At 40.7% G+C, this 19105-nt stretch overlaps 1 protein-coding gene across 1 annotated transcript in view; it reads right to left on the bottom strand.

The window, feature by feature from the left end:
• ctnna2 (catenin (cadherin-associated protein), alpha 2) overlaps window positions 1-17795 on the bottom strand; it is a 237820-nt gene extending 220025 nt beyond the window's left edge. The window contains exons 1-2 of the mRNA XM_079553918.1: window positions 17484-17795; window positions 9582-9688 (exon numbers count right to left, since the gene is read on the bottom strand). Coding sequence (XP_079410044.1) covers window positions 9582-9683 — 102 coding nt within the window. The 5' untranslated portion in view covers window positions 9684-9688; window positions 17484-17795. The remainder of the gene's footprint in view (window positions 1-9581; window positions 9689-17483) is intronic.
• Between the last annotated feature and the right edge of the window lie 1310 nt (window positions 17796-19105).

The following is a 19105-nucleotide window of genomic DNA, read 5'->3' as shown; positions in this document are numbered from 1 at the left end:
CTGTAGCTCCTCTTGTGACTCCTCCTCTGTGCTGCAGGTGTGGGGGCTCTTGGTGCCTCTTCACTGTTCAGTGTCTCAGAAGAAGATGTTTGTAGATCTCAAATGGGTTTAGCTGATAAGCTAGCAGTTTGTTTACCTTCAAAAAGCTGCTTTCTTCAGGACCATTTTGGACTCTCAAAGTAAACAAATCCACCAAACCTCCACAAAAACACGGTAAAGACGTACAAAAGTATCCAGAAAAACAACGTGGTTAGCTGAAAAAGGCAAACAAATCACTGAAAAAGGCAAACAATTCAGCTGCACCAGGAGAGAGGGAGGTCACTTCCTGTTTTCACGTCGCCATGAGGTCGCTATTCTGAAGGGTAGACATCAACATTTATCTAGGAGTTAGAATATTCTTCTTTTATTAAACAAAAAACAAAAAATTAAACAAAAAAAAACAATAAACCACAGTGTTGTTTACTGAACTTGAATTTCTGAACTCGAAAACCACCAAGATCTACAGGAAACATAATAACTACAGATAAAGGGGAACTCAAGCATGAGAACAGCAGTCTCTAGTGTAGATGAATAAGTTCTAAAAAAAAGTTTTCACAATAACAGACCATCCACCACTTCTTCAATCACTCCTCAGAGTTGGGTTCTTCACCAAAACATGTAGGTGTCAAGGATGATGATGAGATAAAGTGAGTTATGACATCAGGAAATAAGTTGGAAGAGCCATAGAAAAGCTGCACATAAGCTGCACATAAACTGCACATAAGCTGCAGTTACTGCTGCTGTAGCGGTTTCCATGAATGATTATTGTGTGTTTCAGTGCCATTACTGTACATAATCAGGGCTAATGACTGTCATAAGTTGGCTGCTTATATCACTGCAGAGTCACAGCCAACAGCTGGCAACTGCCGCTGAGAATCAACAGCTACATTATAAATATGTCGGCAGGATTTTAGCACGGGTAAAGCATTTCAAACTTTTAGGGCAGGGGTAGGCAACGTCAGGCCCGGGGGCCAAAACCGGCCCTCCATCATGCAACTCTGGCATTGGAGATGATTTTGAGTGATATTATGATCCAAATCAGAGATCAAATGCCTGTTAAAGAACTCTAGAAATGTGAAAAATACTGTCAATTCATTAAAATGTCTTAGCAGAGCACCCTTTTAGGCTATAATCCTAAAAGAATACTCTAAGAATACTTACTTAAATCTACTTGAATTAAGAGATAAAATCTAAAGATTGAGTGGATTTGGTCTGGCCTTAAAGCAGATGAAAAACCTATTCTTTCTTATTTCAGATGATTTTGTATAATTTCAAGTGAAAAATTAAAAATGTTTACAGTAAAAGTTAATTTGTTTGATTTCCAGTGGGATTTCTCTGTGTTTCCCTGTGTTTTTATCTGATCTTAGATTAGCTTAACCGACTCAAATTTAACATAAAAAAAACCTTTATTCAAGCGATTTTAAGTGATTTATCTAATTTACGACGGACATTTTTCCTGTGTATATGATGTACAACACTGGCATATGCAGAAAGTAATGCTTTACTTCAATTGCTTCAATTGGGGGGTCCGGCCCTTGGTCTTTTGACGATGAAAAATCCTGGCCCTCCACCGAGAAAACTTGCCTACCCCTGTTTTAGGGCTTCCAACATAGTCATATTGAAGAATCCGTATCACATAAACTGACTTTTTGGAGTTTTTATTTTATCATAATGATGTGCTCTCAAAGCCCATGAAAAATATGGAAATAGCATCACTATTAGCTGCGGGAAGCCTTATAGGGAATGGGGGGAGGCTATGGAAGTTCCTTGCTGTAATCAGTCCCTCCAGATTTCACAATGTTGTGATCTTAACTATTAACACAAAATCAAGCAAACTCTGAAATCAGTGTGGAATTCCCGCAAATATTCAAATAATGAGGATCCAAACTGACTGGTCAGTGATATCAGTTTTACTTGTTATTTGCGCATAGGAAGTGGTGTCCAGCAAATGTGCCAGGACAAGTCACTCAGACTGAAGCAGGCACTCCGTAGGGTGACCATACGTCCTGAAAAATTCAGGACAGTCCCGAATTCTAGCCCAAGAAAACTGTCCCAAAAATGATCTTAGTCCTGGATCAGCAGCAGTAACTGCCTAATTAAAGACCTTGGCTGAGACAGCGCTTGAGCACACACGGGTGCACGGTGACGCTCTACGCCGCACCCCAGTCTGCAAAGGCTACAGACGCAGCAGCACGGGTCATTTCTGAAGGTAGGCTAAGAACCTCCAATCACCACGTGTCTTTCTCTCTTATAAAACAGCTGCACTGCCTCCCATGTTGAATTACGCACTAATCCCTGTGTTAAAATATTGGTACCTGAATGACACTTAAAACACTCCTCTACTTAAGAGCCTTTTAAAGAGCTCGCTCGCTCTATGTAAATTGGCACCAACAACGCACAGGCACGCCTCGGTACACATTGCACGTGCACATCCATTCTTTTTTACACAACCGTTTAGGACGGGGGGCCGAAGTTCAATGAGTGAATAAACTTTCCACGTTTTTTTTTTTTTTGCCGTGCTGTTTTCCATGAATAGCTTATTTGTGGCTTATTCCTTCCTAAAAATCTGTATTTCTAATGACAAAACCTCAAAGTCACGGCTCGAAGAGCAGCTATTTTAGAGAGGGAGGGAGAAAGGGGCACAGTTTCTCATCATCGAAGGAGCACGTGGCTCTGTAAACTGGTACGATTTTGGGCTGTTTTCAGATATTTTTGGGCGGATTTGGCTGCCGAGACCTGGCAACCCAGTCCGAGGCTGTCACAGTGGGCAGATCTTAAGCTACCTACTAGCTTCTATTGCATATAAGAGCATTAATAGAGACAATGTATGCAGATGTGGCCCTGCAGCGTCGCCAGCCCTTCAGACTTTCACGCATACGTTTTAACACATTTCTGTTTGCAAAATTCATGTCCCAGGATTCTATTCAGAAGTCATATTTAGTATCCATTTAGACTAAAATAAAATAATATGTTAAGATGTCTAAAGATGCATGTAATGAGAGAGTAATTAAACCATCAAAATGACAGTCGATTTATCCCTAACAAAACAACTAGAGTGAACAGAAGGGGGCTTAGCACACAACCTTGGGGACCCACCCATGTTCCTTGTGATGGATCTGGAGGTGTTGCTGCTGCAGGCTCCCGGTAAAAAAGTCCAGCAGCCAGTTGCACAGAGGCATGTTGAGCCCCCAGTGGACCAGTTTCAAATAAGATAGTGCAAGTGAAACAAAATTATATACTTATATAATTATATATACCACTGCTTATACTACTTATACTTATGTATAATTATATATAGAAGAAAAAGACAAGAAGTCAAAATCATGCTGGTATTTGATGTGACAGTCCAACCTTTTATTAGGGAGACTTTTTCTACAGAAAGCCTGACTAAGGTCCCGTAACAGCATGGCATTTGACCTACTTTAATCACTGTCTTTTTCATGGGACGTGGCAAATGACAAATAGCCTTTTACTTTAATTTAGGAATATGGTAGGCTATGATAAGAGAGGGAAGGAAGAGACAAGAAGCTGATAAAGACATTCGGTAACAAGTAGTCAAGTAGGATTAGAAACAAACTAAGGGAACAAATGGGGTTAGGTACAGCATAGCATGTAATATCTACCCTGTCTATGTTCAAATAGGACTCATTCCATAAAATACAGCTATAATAAAGAAAGGTTTAGATTTCTATAGGGAACCCTTGTCCAATGCATCACATAGAGCTAAACAAACTAAACTTATTCTTTGTGGACAACAGTAGCAACTTGAGATACATCGTCACTCATAAACAACACAAAGCTATAATTGAGTCCATGAGATTTATGTGATGATGTGTAGAATAATGCTCTAATAAGATGTACTGATTCACTCTTCAGCCATACAGAATTACATACTTTTTGTACAATTTCTCTCCGAGCTGATAAGCTGGTACTATATAGTAACAATTGTTTTGGCACGTTCAAATCTGAACAATAGCTCTTCAACCCAAATGGCATGCAGTGTTTAATTACTATTCTGAGCCCATTAACAATACGCATCCAACAAACAGTTGGAGCCAAACTATCTACCACAGCATATTGCATTGTGAAGAATGAGGATGCTAAAGACAAAAGGTGCAAAAATATAAATCCAATTAGTTAAGATGCCAGGAATGACTTAACAGTACCATTCATCATGTTTATGAGAAAAAGGACGGGCATTATTAGTCCTTGGAGTTTATAATAAGAATTATATGAAAAACAAAACAGTGCTGGGTGAGAGCTGCGGTGACAAACTGGAGATTGAAACCATTTGCACACCTGCATTTGCAAAGATAAGTTTAAAGCCACAATAACAAATGTCCAAATTAGGTCCTCATTTGACTCTGGCATATTTTTGCAGAACATGCAAAAATGCAACATGAGGTTTTCTTGTACCCACTAAAAAACACTGGAGTTTATAATATCTAAATGGATGCCGACTTCAAAGCCTTTTCAAATCCCAGCCTGAAGTCTAGAGGAAGGTCGTACAAATTTGTTTCTGACATAACTTCAGAAAGGAGAAACAAGTCATTTCTAAAAAAAAAAGGCTTACATCAAGACGAATGCACTTCCATCACAAACCATCACAAATGACAGATATTGGAACCTCCTTGATCAGCAAACATTTTCAAAATCTGCAAAGAAATTGGTGAAACCAGCTGAAATACTCCTACAAAATCTTTGAAATAAAGAGCCAAACTGTATACTCTACTTGTTTCCTCTTGTAAAAAATAGCTGTAAATCAACTTACTGTGCAGAATATTTTGACTAATATTTAGATATAAAGAATGTGATGTTTAAGAAATCAGTAAAGATATGATTGCCTGCAGTGTAGTTAGTCCACAGCTAAATGTGCAACTAAATCTCATGATTATCTGGCTCCATCTCTCCCTTTCATCCTGTTCCTCGTGGTGCTTTCCTTCACACACCGAGCACAACAGGGAGGCAGGACCCCTGTCGGCCCATTTAGAAAGCCCTTTGAAGATGCCAAACAAGCATTAACACAATTTCACATAAATACGTTCTGCAATTGTAAAGATACATAAATGTTTCTATGTTAAAGCTTTGGTGACTTGATGTTACAACCAAGCGACATTATTAATTACACTTGTTCTATTTCCTAAAGTCCAAGTTCAAAACTGGTGAAACAAGCAGCAACAATAACTTCATTTCACGCACAGTTTTTCCATTAATTCTTCTACTTCAGCAGGTACTGGTCAGTATTTCTCAGAGTACCTAAATGTTGCGGTAAGTCTTCTGCTATATTTCACGCCTTGAGTTAAAACTGCTGGGGGCAATCTTTCAAAATAGCAAACCTCGCCCGCTGCCCACTTTGGTCTGCTGTGTAAGCACCAGGGGAACATGCACTTTTTCCAGGCAAATGGCTTTAGCCCAAATTTAAAGTGACAAGCCATCCATCCATCCAAAAGCTTGAAAAGTTTATACATGACTCATTGGATTTTGTGCAACAAACGGCCCTCCCAAAAAAAGCTGTGGGCTGTGTGTTTCCTTGATGTGTGCTTGTGAAGTGATGCAGTGAGTGTATTAAGTGTGCAGGAGCAGAGAGGCTGCAGATAAGCGGCAGCTGTACATGGCTGCTGCTCAGTGCTCCGGGGGGGGCCATGTGCTGACGCTGCAAGGTGTCAGAGGAAAATGCCCGAAGACAGATGAAAGTGTGCTTCACCACATCCAGGGCTGACCCTCCAGCACTGCAGCTGTAATGAGACGGCACCAGATAAGAGAGGCCACTCTACATAATGACACGCCTGTCATACTAATCACCACAACGCTGTGTAAAGTACAGTCCTACTCCCTCCCAGCACCTCCAGGTCAGGGATTTAGCACATGAGAGTAGGAAGTGTCAAAGTTAAAAACACTTGGAAACACTTTACACTTTGACTCAAATTAGTCCGAAATGACTCGGATTTGAACTTGGACTCAAAAAATCTCAAACTCCAATCATTGGTGGCACGGTGGCACAGTGATCGGCACTCATGCTTCATAGCTAGGAGGTCCCGGGTTCGAATCCCAGGCCATATGGAGCCTTGCTGTGTGGCGTTTGCATGTAGGCCAGAATGAATGAGAGTGTGTTTGCCTGGTTTCTGCACTACTGTCAGGTCAGCAGTCGTCCCCATGATGGTGAATTCTACTGAACTAGACTGAGACACCATTTAAAGGCTCAGGGACCTTTTGCAGGTAATTTGGATGAATTAGCTGATGAAAAGGTGACACTTTGAGCCACAATACAGTCCCTTTTCACAATATGCTAATCTTCTGAGATTTTGAATGTGTTTTTTAAAAGCTGTAGGCCAAAATCAAAGGCTGGACAAATCTCACTTCGCATGTCATGAGTCTATATCATATATTAGTTTCACATTTTAAGTCATATTACAGAAATAAATTAACTTTTTTATGATATTCAAATTTTCCGAGTTACACCTGTCAAATGCAGCATGGTGGGGATCACATTAAAAAAGAAACCAGGAGACGTGGCTTTGGAGTATGTCAACCCTCAGTGTATCCACATTAAGCAAATTTAAGCCAGAGCTCAAGATTTGAACTTTTATCACTGATTAGGGATGTCACGGTTACCAGTGTAGCGGTAAACCCCGATAATAATGTTGACTATAACAATAACCGTTTAAATTTTCAAAAAAATATATGATCTGGGTGGATTACCGCTGTGTAGGCACAGTAAGCCTTACCAGCCACCGTCTCATCTGCTGAAGTTGCAGCGCACTTCCTGGTTTACAACTATAACAAAACTTTCTAGAAGCTGGAATCATCCAAGAAGCAGGAGACGACGGCCCTCAGAACGTCTATCAGCGTTCAAAGAGGACCAAGTCAGATGAATAGACATATTTTGGGTATTATAACAATGCAGAGGGACAGTTGATAGAAGACAGTTATCCGTTTGCAGAAAAAGGTGTGTGCGAAAGGCAGCAATACATCGAACCTCATGACTCATCTGCGTGACCATCACCTACAACTCTAGAGCCAATGCCAGGTAAGTTAACGTTAGCGTTTTACCTGAAATGAATAATGTAGGGAGTTTGGGTTGAGGGAGAATGCAATGAGGCACCCCATAGAGTCGTCGCAGCCCAGCATATAAACTGTGTCGTGGATACTTCCATATTGAAATTGGACAATGCATTACGGGGCTCCCAGGGGGCAGGTTGCAATGAATAGATTCACTCTCATTATTATGAATTTAACAATGATTACTGTCTGATGACATTTTCCCGCGCTTTGTGATCTTGCCACTCAGACTTAGCGCATTTAAGGGAGAAGTACTGGGGTGGAGACACGCTTTATCCTTCAACCAGATCGGGAGAGGGGTTGTGGGGGAGTGAGGGTGAACATGTGCATTTGCTTTGTTTCGCATTCACGCTAAGCGGGACGATCCGCGCCACAGTGGACGGCTGTAACTCTTTCTCTCTCAAGACATGAACCTCACGATGGGGTAAATACAGTTTAGTTTGGCCTGTGAGAGCCTGTCATGCTTAAGCAAAAACACAAGGCAGTACGATGTAATATATATTCACTAATTACACTTCTTTCAGTGGGTTTACTTTACAGACCTCGTCTCTGGAGCTGCAGCTAAAAAAAGTGATGCGAGACAAGAAATTATTAAGTGCTTGTACAATTCCCGAACTCAACACTACAAGCACCATGACAATCTATGTCAAATAACTAATGTCTCAGAGTAAAACAAAAATAAACGTACATAATAATATATATTAGGTCAAGGAGCAGAGGAAAGAAAGTTGATCTCATATCTGGGAATTGGGAAATTGCCATTTCTTGATGATATTGTGAATGTTAAAAAATCTTATATTTATATATTTCTTAATAAAATTTAAAAAAAAAATCACATTTGACCATGTGTCTATAATGTAGCAGTTCAGTCAAAGCTGCACAAAACCATGCCCTGTAATTGCTCCAATTTCCTGTTGAAAAACAGCATCTTTATTAAGACTGTGAAGCAAAGAGCCATTCGAGATAGACCTTCCCTGGAGAGAGCACAGAGGCAGAGGTCCTGATGAATGAGCCTTGTATCTTCAGCACTGATGATCTGGGCACTTTTGCCTTCCCCCAGCACAAACTTTTAGTCACCCGACTTCACTAAATCATCCAAACTGACAGGATCATAGAAGCTGAGGTCTACATGTTCATATCTTAAAATCTTTCACACTCTGAAGGTAATTTTGCAGGAGATGAAGTACCTTAGTAGTGTTTATTCCCAAATGTGTGTGGTGAGCACATTTTTGCTGACATCCCCTTCACTGAGGAGGATTTCACGTTAGGCAATAGATTGTATTTATACTGAATATCCATCAACAGCTAAATAACAATTGCATTGTTGTAGAAAGCAGCCTTGCAATATAGAGGTATGGATCTTGTGGGAAAATACATCAACAGTGGTTCGCTCACTCACTTCTAATCAGCTTCAAAACCACTGGAGCTTTGTTAAGTGTAAAGCACAGACTGCATCAGCACAACATCGCTCTCTGCAACAAGCGGAGAAAATGTACAGAGCTGTGACAGGAGAGGATGACATTTTTGGAGCAGTTTTGACCTGTCAGTAACATAATTAGTTTCATGGTGTAGGCCCAGCTTTAGATAAAACTAATTATAATGTACATGTAAAAATTAATAGCTCACTATCCCTTCATTCGCTTAACGTTAAGTCATTGTCACAGCTGTCACTGAGGAGGCACAGTGTGTTCGATCTATCGTAAAGCAGTCTATGTACTTCTACAAGAAATATACATTTTAACAGCACTCAAGTCTGTACAACAATGTACATCAGAGAGGAAAGCATTTTTGAATGTGGACTTTCATAAAACACCCAATAGTTATTCACAGTCACTCACAATGGACAAGGTCGCACCAAGTTCATTTTGATCTTACTCTTACAGGACCTTTACGAGGACAAAAAAGAGCAACAAGGCACACTCTTCAGAATAATAAATAAATAAGACTATGTAGTTTGAATTGGAGGGTTGGAGTCAAGAGTTTGGGGGTTTCAGACGGATTGCATTTTGGGTAAATGTGGCACAACATGTTCTTATGATTACCATCAGTTGCATCACAATGTTTGTAAAATACTAAAATGCATAAAAGCGACAAATGCAAAACAGATTTTTTTTATTGTCATTATATAATCAAAACATACCTGTATTTGTTTCATTCAGGCATATTTAAGAAATGTCCTTTGGTGATGCTACACTTTATAAGGTCCAGTTAGTGAACTTGTTAGCATTCACTAAAAATACTTTTCTACTGTGTGCTACAATTATCTGTGTCAGTGGAGGGCACAAACACCAATACAAACGTTCAAATGGCAGTATTTGATGAAATAGAGCTTTTGCTTTTTAGACTGCAATGCTGAGGCGTTAAAAATACAAGCAGCTTAAATAAAACATGCATAGCTCAAATAGTGTGTTTGTTTACAGAGGAGTGACATCGATGATGGAGACAAACACACACTTTCACTAGTCCCAGTGTGAAGATCTTACCTGTGTGACCAGGGGCTCCAGCAGACGCTCCACTGTTAGCGTGCGGATTTCTAAACTCTTTGGATCCCATTTTAACAGAATGGGGGACGTGGCAGCCGTCATGATATCTGCAGGTAGAATAAAACAGGAAATTAGAGGAAGACACATCAAAGAAAACCCCAAAGTCAGCAGATTAACCGTTTACATAGCTGTTTAGCCCATCAGGGTTATATGGGGGGAGGCAGTTGGCATTTGGAGAGCAGTCTGTTGTTACAGAGAGGATGTGCTTGCGTATAGTAAGCAGTTTGAGAATGGACCAGCTGGGAATGGCACACTCCGCTGCCACTGTCAAAGGGGCAGAGGGGGATAAAGAATGCAAACAGAATGACAGATCTGGGCCAGAGGTCCTTCTACATGCACACAGTACAATACAAGCAGCTGGCACCACGGACCATGCGGCAGCGGCTCAGAGATGTGAAATGTTTGTCATCGATGTGCTAACACAGCAGTCTGCTTCACCTTAACCTGTGTACAACACGCTGATAGAACTACGGCTAACGCTACATGCCGGGAGGCTTCAGTAGAGTCACATCAGGCTCATAGATTACCATACTGATGTAGTCTATTTAATGAGGCAACTGTTTAAGAAGCCCATAATAAGGAATAAAAAAATTGGCCCCTAAGATTGAATGATTCAAATAAGAAGGTTGCCATACACCGTTTATTATGATAGATCCATGCCATACACGCGAGTTGACAAGCTTCTCAAAGCGCTACACTGTAGTCAGTACTTGGTGGTGGTAAGCTACAGGTGCCCTGGGGTTAACTGACTTAAGTGAGGCGGCCAATAGGGCTGATATGGACACAATTACATATCTCGATATTCATGCCAGATATCTCGATATCGATATGTATACGATTACTATAGGTTTGGTGAAAACTAAGCATTTTTGAAAAATAAATAAAATCATAATACAAAAAGTACAGTTTTATTGATGAAAATCTATATCGTTTACATCTTGATTTTTCAATTGTAATATTTTGAATGTTCATATCTCGATATAAATAGGCTAACAATATATTTTTCTTCTGCGATATTGATATCTTGAATGTTCATATCTCGATATTGGTACGATAAAGATATATCTTTCAGCCCAAGCGGCCAATCTGCGGCCATCGGCCTGTTCAACCACCACCAACCTCACACACCACATTTGCCCAAAGGCAGTGGGTGAAGTGTCTTGCTCAGTTCAACACAGGTAAATAGGGATGCACCGATACCAGTATCGGGTATCAGGCCGATACCACATTGTACTCATATTCGTACTCATTCATGAGGTCTCGATACCAGAAACCAATACCACTTGACGTGTGGACGGCGCTCTTACAGGACGCAGCTCTCCACTGAGGAGAGAAAATAGCAACAAACTGGAGAATTCTTTAGTGGTTTTACCAAACCCTCGTACATTGGGCTCCATTTTCAGGTGGGAGGGGTGAACTCCTTTGAAACGATTGGATCTGATTTTCGCTCACGTTCGGTCTTGACGTATGTAATGCGCCTGAGTGAGTTCAAAAGTTATGTTTTCTAATGCTTGTTTTTCTAAATACCTCTTAAAAAAGCAAGTTTAACAATAGAGAGGCGGAACTCTGGAAAACAGAACAACAAAATTATCACAAAATCATGCAGGTGTGCCAAGTTTCTGTGTTTTTGCACACACAATTTTGTTAGTTACGTCAAGTTCCTTAAGTTACCTTAAGGAACCAGCAAACAACAATTTTAGGCCGCCTTTTTTTAAATTGAGATAAAGTTGACGCTAAGTAAGAAGTGTGAAGTTTACTACCACAATCGAGTATTTATTTAGTCATTTCTGTGATCCCCAGCACCGTCCTCCTTCCTGAAAGATAAGTATCATTCTAGGCAGCTGAAATCTGGAGTATGCCTTCCACAAGCTGCCACTGCCAATAAGTCCGTTCATTTGTCACCTTGTGTGAGCTCTTCTTGATACGCTTTGTTTTTTATTGGCCATTAAACAATATTATTACCTCTGCTTCTGCCTGAGTCAGCTCTTGTGGAAATAACGCAGATGATGGAGCGCAGAGACAACTGCTAACAAATGCAATTACCTCTGGGCCAGGTGTGACTAGCTTTGTGTTGTTTAAATGATATTGGCCAAGCAAACAATAGGGATCTCCAACTTCAGAGACTAGCGCTTATAGGAAAAGATTTGTCATCTATTACTATGGATGGGTCTCAGTCATGTGAGGTTTTCCTGTAATGGAACTGTAATGGAACTTTAAGAACTTTTCACCATTCAAAGGGTAGAACATACATACTTTATATCTTAATTGCTATCAAAGAGTCCTTATACGTTAAAGTTGGCGTCATCCAGACGTTCAACATCACTGGAGATTCTCTTGAACCTTTGGTGGTAAAATAGGCAGTGCAAGCATTTACTGTTAGACATGAGTTGGTGCCACTGAGTTTCTATGCAGCTGAATCAGAGAAATCACTGAGGGTTTTTGAAAGCTCCAGTCAGGGCTCAGTCATATCACTGCTCTCCAGAGTCCAGCTTACACATCGGCTCAAAGAGAGTGATCAAAGTGGAGCGTAACCTTAGAATTTCTCACGCTAGTCATCTTTTTTTGGGAGTTCCTATTTAAAGATATAATGCAAACGGTGCAGATCTAAATACTTCAGCCACGGTCTGTAAGGACAACAGTGTTCAGAGGCAATGATGCTGCACAGTGATGGAGTGATGAGTTTATACTGCTCTTCTGAGTCGGTGAAAGCGGTGAATGGCACAGCATGTGTCATGTGACGTGGCACTGGTCCTTTCCAGACTAGCCTTTCTGTGCACAATGCAAGCATTCATTTGACAGGCATCCACCACACTTTCAACATTTGTGAGTGATCACAGGCTGGCTATAAACAAACCACGCTCTTTTCTGCAAATACCAAACATGACAAGAGAGAAGAGTTTTCTGACAAGGGAGCACAAAGACTGTTGACAAAATGGTAAACAGGCTACATAAAATAAGGCGCTGCCATTTGATTATGTGACATGTTGATAAAAGACCAAACAAGTGTTGGTAGCTGGCATTCGTCATGCTGACAACATGTGGTGGGATTAACCCAACTCTTTCAGTGGGACTGGCCCTGACATTCGTCCAGTGGAAGTGGGTCAATCCCAAAGTTGAACGCAGGATTATAATCCGACAACAGACTTGGGGATTGTGGGGAAAATTCTCTGCAGTAATGGAAGATGAAAAGAACAGCAGTCTCATCAACAGTCTCCTCCCAGAATAAATTTCTGCAAAAGTCAAACATCATGTCTCTTCACACCAAAATCATATTGCAAGTCTGTGTTTGCATTGGACCCCGCAATAGACACTTAAAACAAAAACAAATCCCCGATTAGCATAACGACACAACTTCTGTGTGCTATCAGATAAGAATTCCAGGGTATTTGTACATCTAAAGATATATAGAAGGAGACTAATAGAAAATGACTCTATCTGCAAAAATCAGCAAACCAACATGACAAGTCCACTGTGCTGAGCCACAATTGTCAGCTGCTAGAATTGCCTCTGGTCAGAATATGTATTTTGAGGTAGTGAAGAAAAGCCTCATCTAACAATAAAGAAGTTAATGCACCATGACAGAGCACACAGTGAGGAGGAGGAGCCTGTGGCTGGGGTGGGACAGTGGCACTGAGTGGGCAGTGGTGGGGGGGACAGAAACAAAGCTCCTGATCAAATCAAAGCATGAGGTGGCAATATGCACAGACTATACTTGTGAGTAATGGGTAGTGAATGGAGCCCGATGAGATGAGCCAACCAAAAACAATTATTAAACCAAACCCTGTGCATCTGCCAGCTCTTCTGAGACGTCAAGAAATGTGGGGAAAATACAAGTTTCTACTGTCTGCAAGTTTTTCTTCAAAGTGATGAAAGAAGAGAGGTTTATTTGAACTGCCTCTAAACTCTGAAACTGTTCTAATGCACAAAAAGACAGAGATGGTTGGTGTCCATTAAAAGTGTGCTGCTCTTGGTATAATTGGACAATGACATGTGTGACCAGCTGGTAGTGACAACTGTATTACCAAGCCTTTGTAGTCGGAATCCATATTTTCTCCAAAGAGACAGCGACAGCAGTCGAACGCAGACAGAACTTATTATACCAAGTGTGACATCTTGGAGGAGCATCTTCAAAACGTTTTCTGCTGCAATGTTTCAATTAGATAAGGCAGCCAGACAGAACAATCTTTATAATTGGAGCATTCTTCAGTCTTCAGCGTTGAACTAAAACAGAGGTTGATATCTTTAATCACTATGTTAGTATAATCTACACTGATATTCTGTAATAAATACATGTGCAGCTTCATCAAAAGACTATTATTGACCTTGTGCTTGACGACACTGTAGTTGTCTTGCTGACTTTGATATAGACCTTTTAGCTCAGCATCAAACTATAAAATATTCATTTAATTTTGATCAAGATATATCTTTGTATTTTTGTGGTCTGGGCTTTGCAGGCACAGCTTGGCAACCACAGTTCCATCATGATGCCTGAGAAGTAGAGCTACAAAAGTTTAGTTAAAATATATATCCAATTTCTTAGCTTGATTTTTTAGACAGCATTGCATTTGCAATATATTTTTGGAGAGAAAAAAAATCATCAAGATTCTGTGTTAAAAAGAAGTCCAAGAGCGTCAACAACTAAATAATCTAAAAAAAAAAAATATTTGTGGAGAGCTAAACTTTGGAGTTAGGAGGTTTTTTTTACACGAGCCACAGGATATTGTGCTGTTTGTTCAGTCTGTCAGTGCATTTGCAAAGGCCCATGCAAAGTGCAATTTCAAATTGATTTATATACATTTGTTTGCACCCATACCCAGACACAATTTACTTCCACAGTGATACCGAGAAGTGAGTGAACAATGCACAATTGTAAGACTTTGGGTAGCAATAGCAACTCACATTATCATCAGACAGCGATCTAGTTTCCACAGAAAAGTTTAAGTACCAGATAACGCCACCTGTTAAGAAAATGTTGTCGTATTCTGTTTTTGTTTATTCAAACAACAATAGATAATGTTCCAATAAAATCTCTCTCACTCAAACTGTCAAAATGGCAGTGTTCAAAGCCTTTTCCAGCCCTTACATAAACGTTTTTCAACCACACCCACTCTAACTGACGAGCATGCAGGATGGATGGCCCAACTAGATTGATTTAGTGGAGCTACGAAAAGGGTTGACAGTTGGAACGCTTACACTTCCTCCTGGTTAGAGTTAATGGGGTTATGAGTGGACTAAAAAAAATGATTAAGACAATCACCCCTTTCTCGCTCACTGCACCCAACAGCTGCTGACACCATACTTTCAACACTTTATTGTCCCTCCTGCAACAATAAAGGGCCTTTTCCATTCTGCTCCACTGAGTGATAATGGCACACAAGACAGATAGGAGAAAGTGGAACATACTGGGATTTGCGCATCCAGCATCTGGTGGATATAGCATCCTAAGAGACAAAGGGCGGTATCTAAAATGCAATCGTTTTGGGTGTGGGCGGATATATTCAGCGAGCCATGTCAAGAAAAATATGCAAGAACAACAATACCCAGTGGTTTGATGGTCACTTAAATGCACTTCCTTTTTTTTACCACCATCATCAGGATAAAAGCATTTCTCCCAGGTCTCAGGCGGTAAAGTTCTTGCTGATTCATTTGCACTGTTTCTAAAACCTCAACTCTAATCGTGGTTAAACTGAATGAAAAAGCTCCACTGAACTGCAGTAGCGGACAGAGGGAATGGCCTTCCGGCGAGTGGGGGTGCCATGGCTACGGCGTCAACAACAGGGGGTTTCTCAGTGTTTAGCCAATATCACTGCCTCTCCTGGGAGACGGACGACATAATGCGCTGCTGCTGCTAATGACCACATACTTTCACACAGAATTGCTACGTAATAATGGAGCAATGGGCAAAACATAAATTCCAAGTCACATATTGCAATAACTCCAATAACTGAAATTATAAGTTCACTTACATATACCACTTAGGTTCTTGAATACACTTGTCAAATTAAACAAAAAAAAGTCAACAGTGACCAGAAAATGTCAAATAAACGTTGTTAGACAATGCTTTGTGTTTAAAACCTTTCTGACTATTATTGTTGCTAATAATCTTTCAGGAGAATGTTGTAACCAGTGTCACAGCTTTTTCTATTATTTATTTGTATTTGCAAAGAAAAGACAAAAAAAAGACATTCCAAAGCCAAATAGAAAATGTAGTAAAAAGGATGTTGGCATTTGGGTTGATTGGAAGGGATAACAACAAAGAACTAAAACAACGCCACACTGTTGAGATGCTGACATTAGATTCTGCATATATGCATGGGTCAAGTAAAAGACAAATGTTACCATTTTACAGCGCTTAGAGCATTCATTTACTGTATCATTGCAACAAATCATTGATGCCATATTAAATTTAAGAGGGGCTTCAGCGACTCATGTGATAAGGAAGATAATGACCGGAAGGTTGGTGAATAAATTCTGTTCTGCCAATTCATACTTTCCAAGTGTTCTTGGGCAAGACACATCACCCTGTAAATATGGTGAATATGGTGTGAGTGAAGTGTGCTAGGGGTCAGAGGGTCAGCTGGGGCTACATACAGCTTACTACCGTGTGGCGGAGAGTGAATGAAGAATTAATACTGTCAAGTGGCTTGAGAAAGTGAGTCATTATTTTTCCTATGAATGTATTATTCACTCATCTCATCTGATATGTCAAAAAGAATTGATGATCCTCACAGCCACTTTCTGACAGTGTAAGCATGAACTGAAAGTGTCCATAGCCATGCCTGACACTTGGCTTATGGCTGACACTTGGCATACCTCCTTGCCATCAAAACTTCTTATTCTAAATACAGCCTCTGAGTGACCCCTCTAGAGGCTGCTGGGAGGTCAGATCCAGTTTCAGGGGGTGTTGCCAGCTACAGTGGGTCAATGCAGCTTGGGACTAAGGCCACAGTGCACTGCTGTATCTGCGAAACTGACTGAAGTCCAAAGAAACAAGCCGAGACAGGAGCAAAAGCCAAAAGACAGCAACATCATGTTGTGCACAGGGCATTCTTTCATTTATGAGCAGACCAACACCACTATGTCCAAGAGCAAATGCTGAAGCAAATTTTTACTTTTGCCGAATAAAAAAAAATATAATGATCACCTTGCTTCATGTAGACCAGACTATGACGGTTTCCTTTAATGCATAAACTTGTCTTTCTTTTTGTTGAACAACAGAGCACAATGACATCTTAACAAGTAAACTAAAACGGACTTATGTTTACAGTGGGCGCGTGGGTGAACTTATGAACGGAACTAGCAGGCAAGTGATGGACAGAGATCTCCGACCATCGCCAACAAAGAGGACTGTTGACACCGTCCGCAGATTGCTCATCAACAAAGAACAAAACCGGTGTGGGACAGTGATTGGACGCGCACGAGTGTTGGGCTAACTGAGCTAATGGGCTAACATAGCAGCTAGCATTGCTCTGCCCGTGAGCTCATCCTGAGAGCCGGGGACCTTTTCAGCACTGGCTCTCTGGATAGCACTGCTGTAGCATGCAAAGAACATTAGCAGGTGCTGAGATTTAGCCAAACATAATAAGCGCAGTTGGGCAAACTGTGGCCGTACAAATGGAACATGTCAAGCGCTGATTTTGTTGAATATTGTCTTGCATTTCCCCGTTACCTCGCGTAGGCACTTTGTTCATGAAAAGCCGGACCTCGCCTAAGCTAACGCTAACAGTGGAGCAGTGCTGTCGGTGCAACCATAGACATCATGGGTGCAGCGAGAGTATGCTATCAGACTGCTAGCTTCAGGCGTCAGACCACAGCATCCAAAGCATCCTTCTCTCTACGTACCGTACTCTGATGGAGATGACTCCTCTTGTGCGGTTGTAAACTAAGCGAAACGCCGGTATTCCCACAGTTATTGTCCTCTTCTTGAATTATCCCACGCTGAACTGTGAAAATGCCTCAATCTGGACGCTTTCCTCAATAATGTGGTGCTGAAGCTGAATGAGGCTACACGCTTGTCTCGGTGTTACGGAAAAGCCTCCTCCTCTTAAACGCTCACTGCTAAATATTGCCCCTCCCAGCGCTCCGACTGCTGTATGGAGAGAGCAGGTGCAAGTGAGGGTGCGCCAGGCACTGCTCAGCCTGCAATATAGTGCGCTCGCGTTGGTTCAGGGGCTTGTCAAATCAGGGGACGCTCCTTCGTTGACGCATGCGTGTTTGCAGTGTGAGGATGCGCCCCTCTGCCCATGGAGAGTGGATAGGACAGTCCTGTTACGACTTTTCCCTATGGTTATTATGTCTTTTTCAGAGGAAAATCTCTCAATATGACAAATGATTGAGAGGTCAATTAGTGTGTTTTTTTTTTTTCTTATTTTCGTTTTTTTGTGGAATACACATTTATGCCATTAAGTTGCAAAAGTCTACCAGGAACAGGCAAACTTAGGGGGTCATTTATCAAGACGGGTGTTGAATAGGGCAAACGCTTGGTAAATGACCCTATTCAAAATTGTACAGGATATTTGATTGTTGTGTGCATGAAATCTAGCTGAATTATGATGTCCCACTCCTTAATGAAGCATCACTGAAATACTTATCATCATCATCTTGTTTTATTTGAGCATCTGAGTTCTACAAGTTTTACATAGCAGAGTTCAGCACAAAAAGCAAAGCCAAAGGAAGATACATGCACAGATGAATAAGTAAATACATGAATAAACCACAAAGAAAAACTGGTACAAATACTGGTACAAAGAGCAGACAAACTGTATTGTGTTTTTTCTTATCTTAAAAACATTTTCAGATTTTTTTTTTCTCTGGGGTTTTCTTCAACATTCACAGGGAAGTTCACACGAGATCATGTACCCTTTAATCTTTCTTTTCTGATACCAGCAGACCCTTCAGGACAAGCAGTAGTCAAATTGTTATCATAGCCTTGTAGGTAAAACCAAATATGCCTGTATTTTTAGTAACATGTTAGTAAAAACTGTGTGAAAAATGTACTTCAATATTAGGTTGACCAAAGCTTTATTTATAGCATTATGGATTTTTTATGTCTTTGGTCAGCAGGAGGTGACCCACCCTGAAATATAAAAGCCCTTATCTTCAGTTTGCTCCCCCGTCGCCTTCACCAACAAAGTCAACTAGTTAGGGCAGCTGGGTGCGGGCTTGTCGATTGAGGTTACTGCCCACTCTCAACTGGCCCACTCCACACCCTGGCTTTTTAAAATATACTACACTATATAGAGCATAAACAACAACAAAGAAAACGCTTAAACATAAATCATATCATAGTGGTGATAGTAATGACAACAATGATTTGGCAAGATGCATTGTTTAAAATGCATTGTTTAATATCATCACATAAGTGTGATTCATGAAAAGGTGCATGCACATAGTGTATGTGCCTGTGTATGGAAAATCAAACACATGAACTTCTTATTCTCTTGCTACAACAGCTGCATGCGCCT

The sequence above is a fragment of the Gobius niger genome (genome assembly GCF_951799975.1).
Source record: "Gobius niger genome assembly, chromosome: 3".
NCBI lineage: Eukaryota > Metazoa > Chordata > Actinopteri > Gobiiformes > Gobiidae > Gobius > Gobius niger.
The sequence above is the reverse complement of the archived record's forward strand: the minus strand, read 5'-3'. Positions and strand labels throughout refer to the sequence as shown.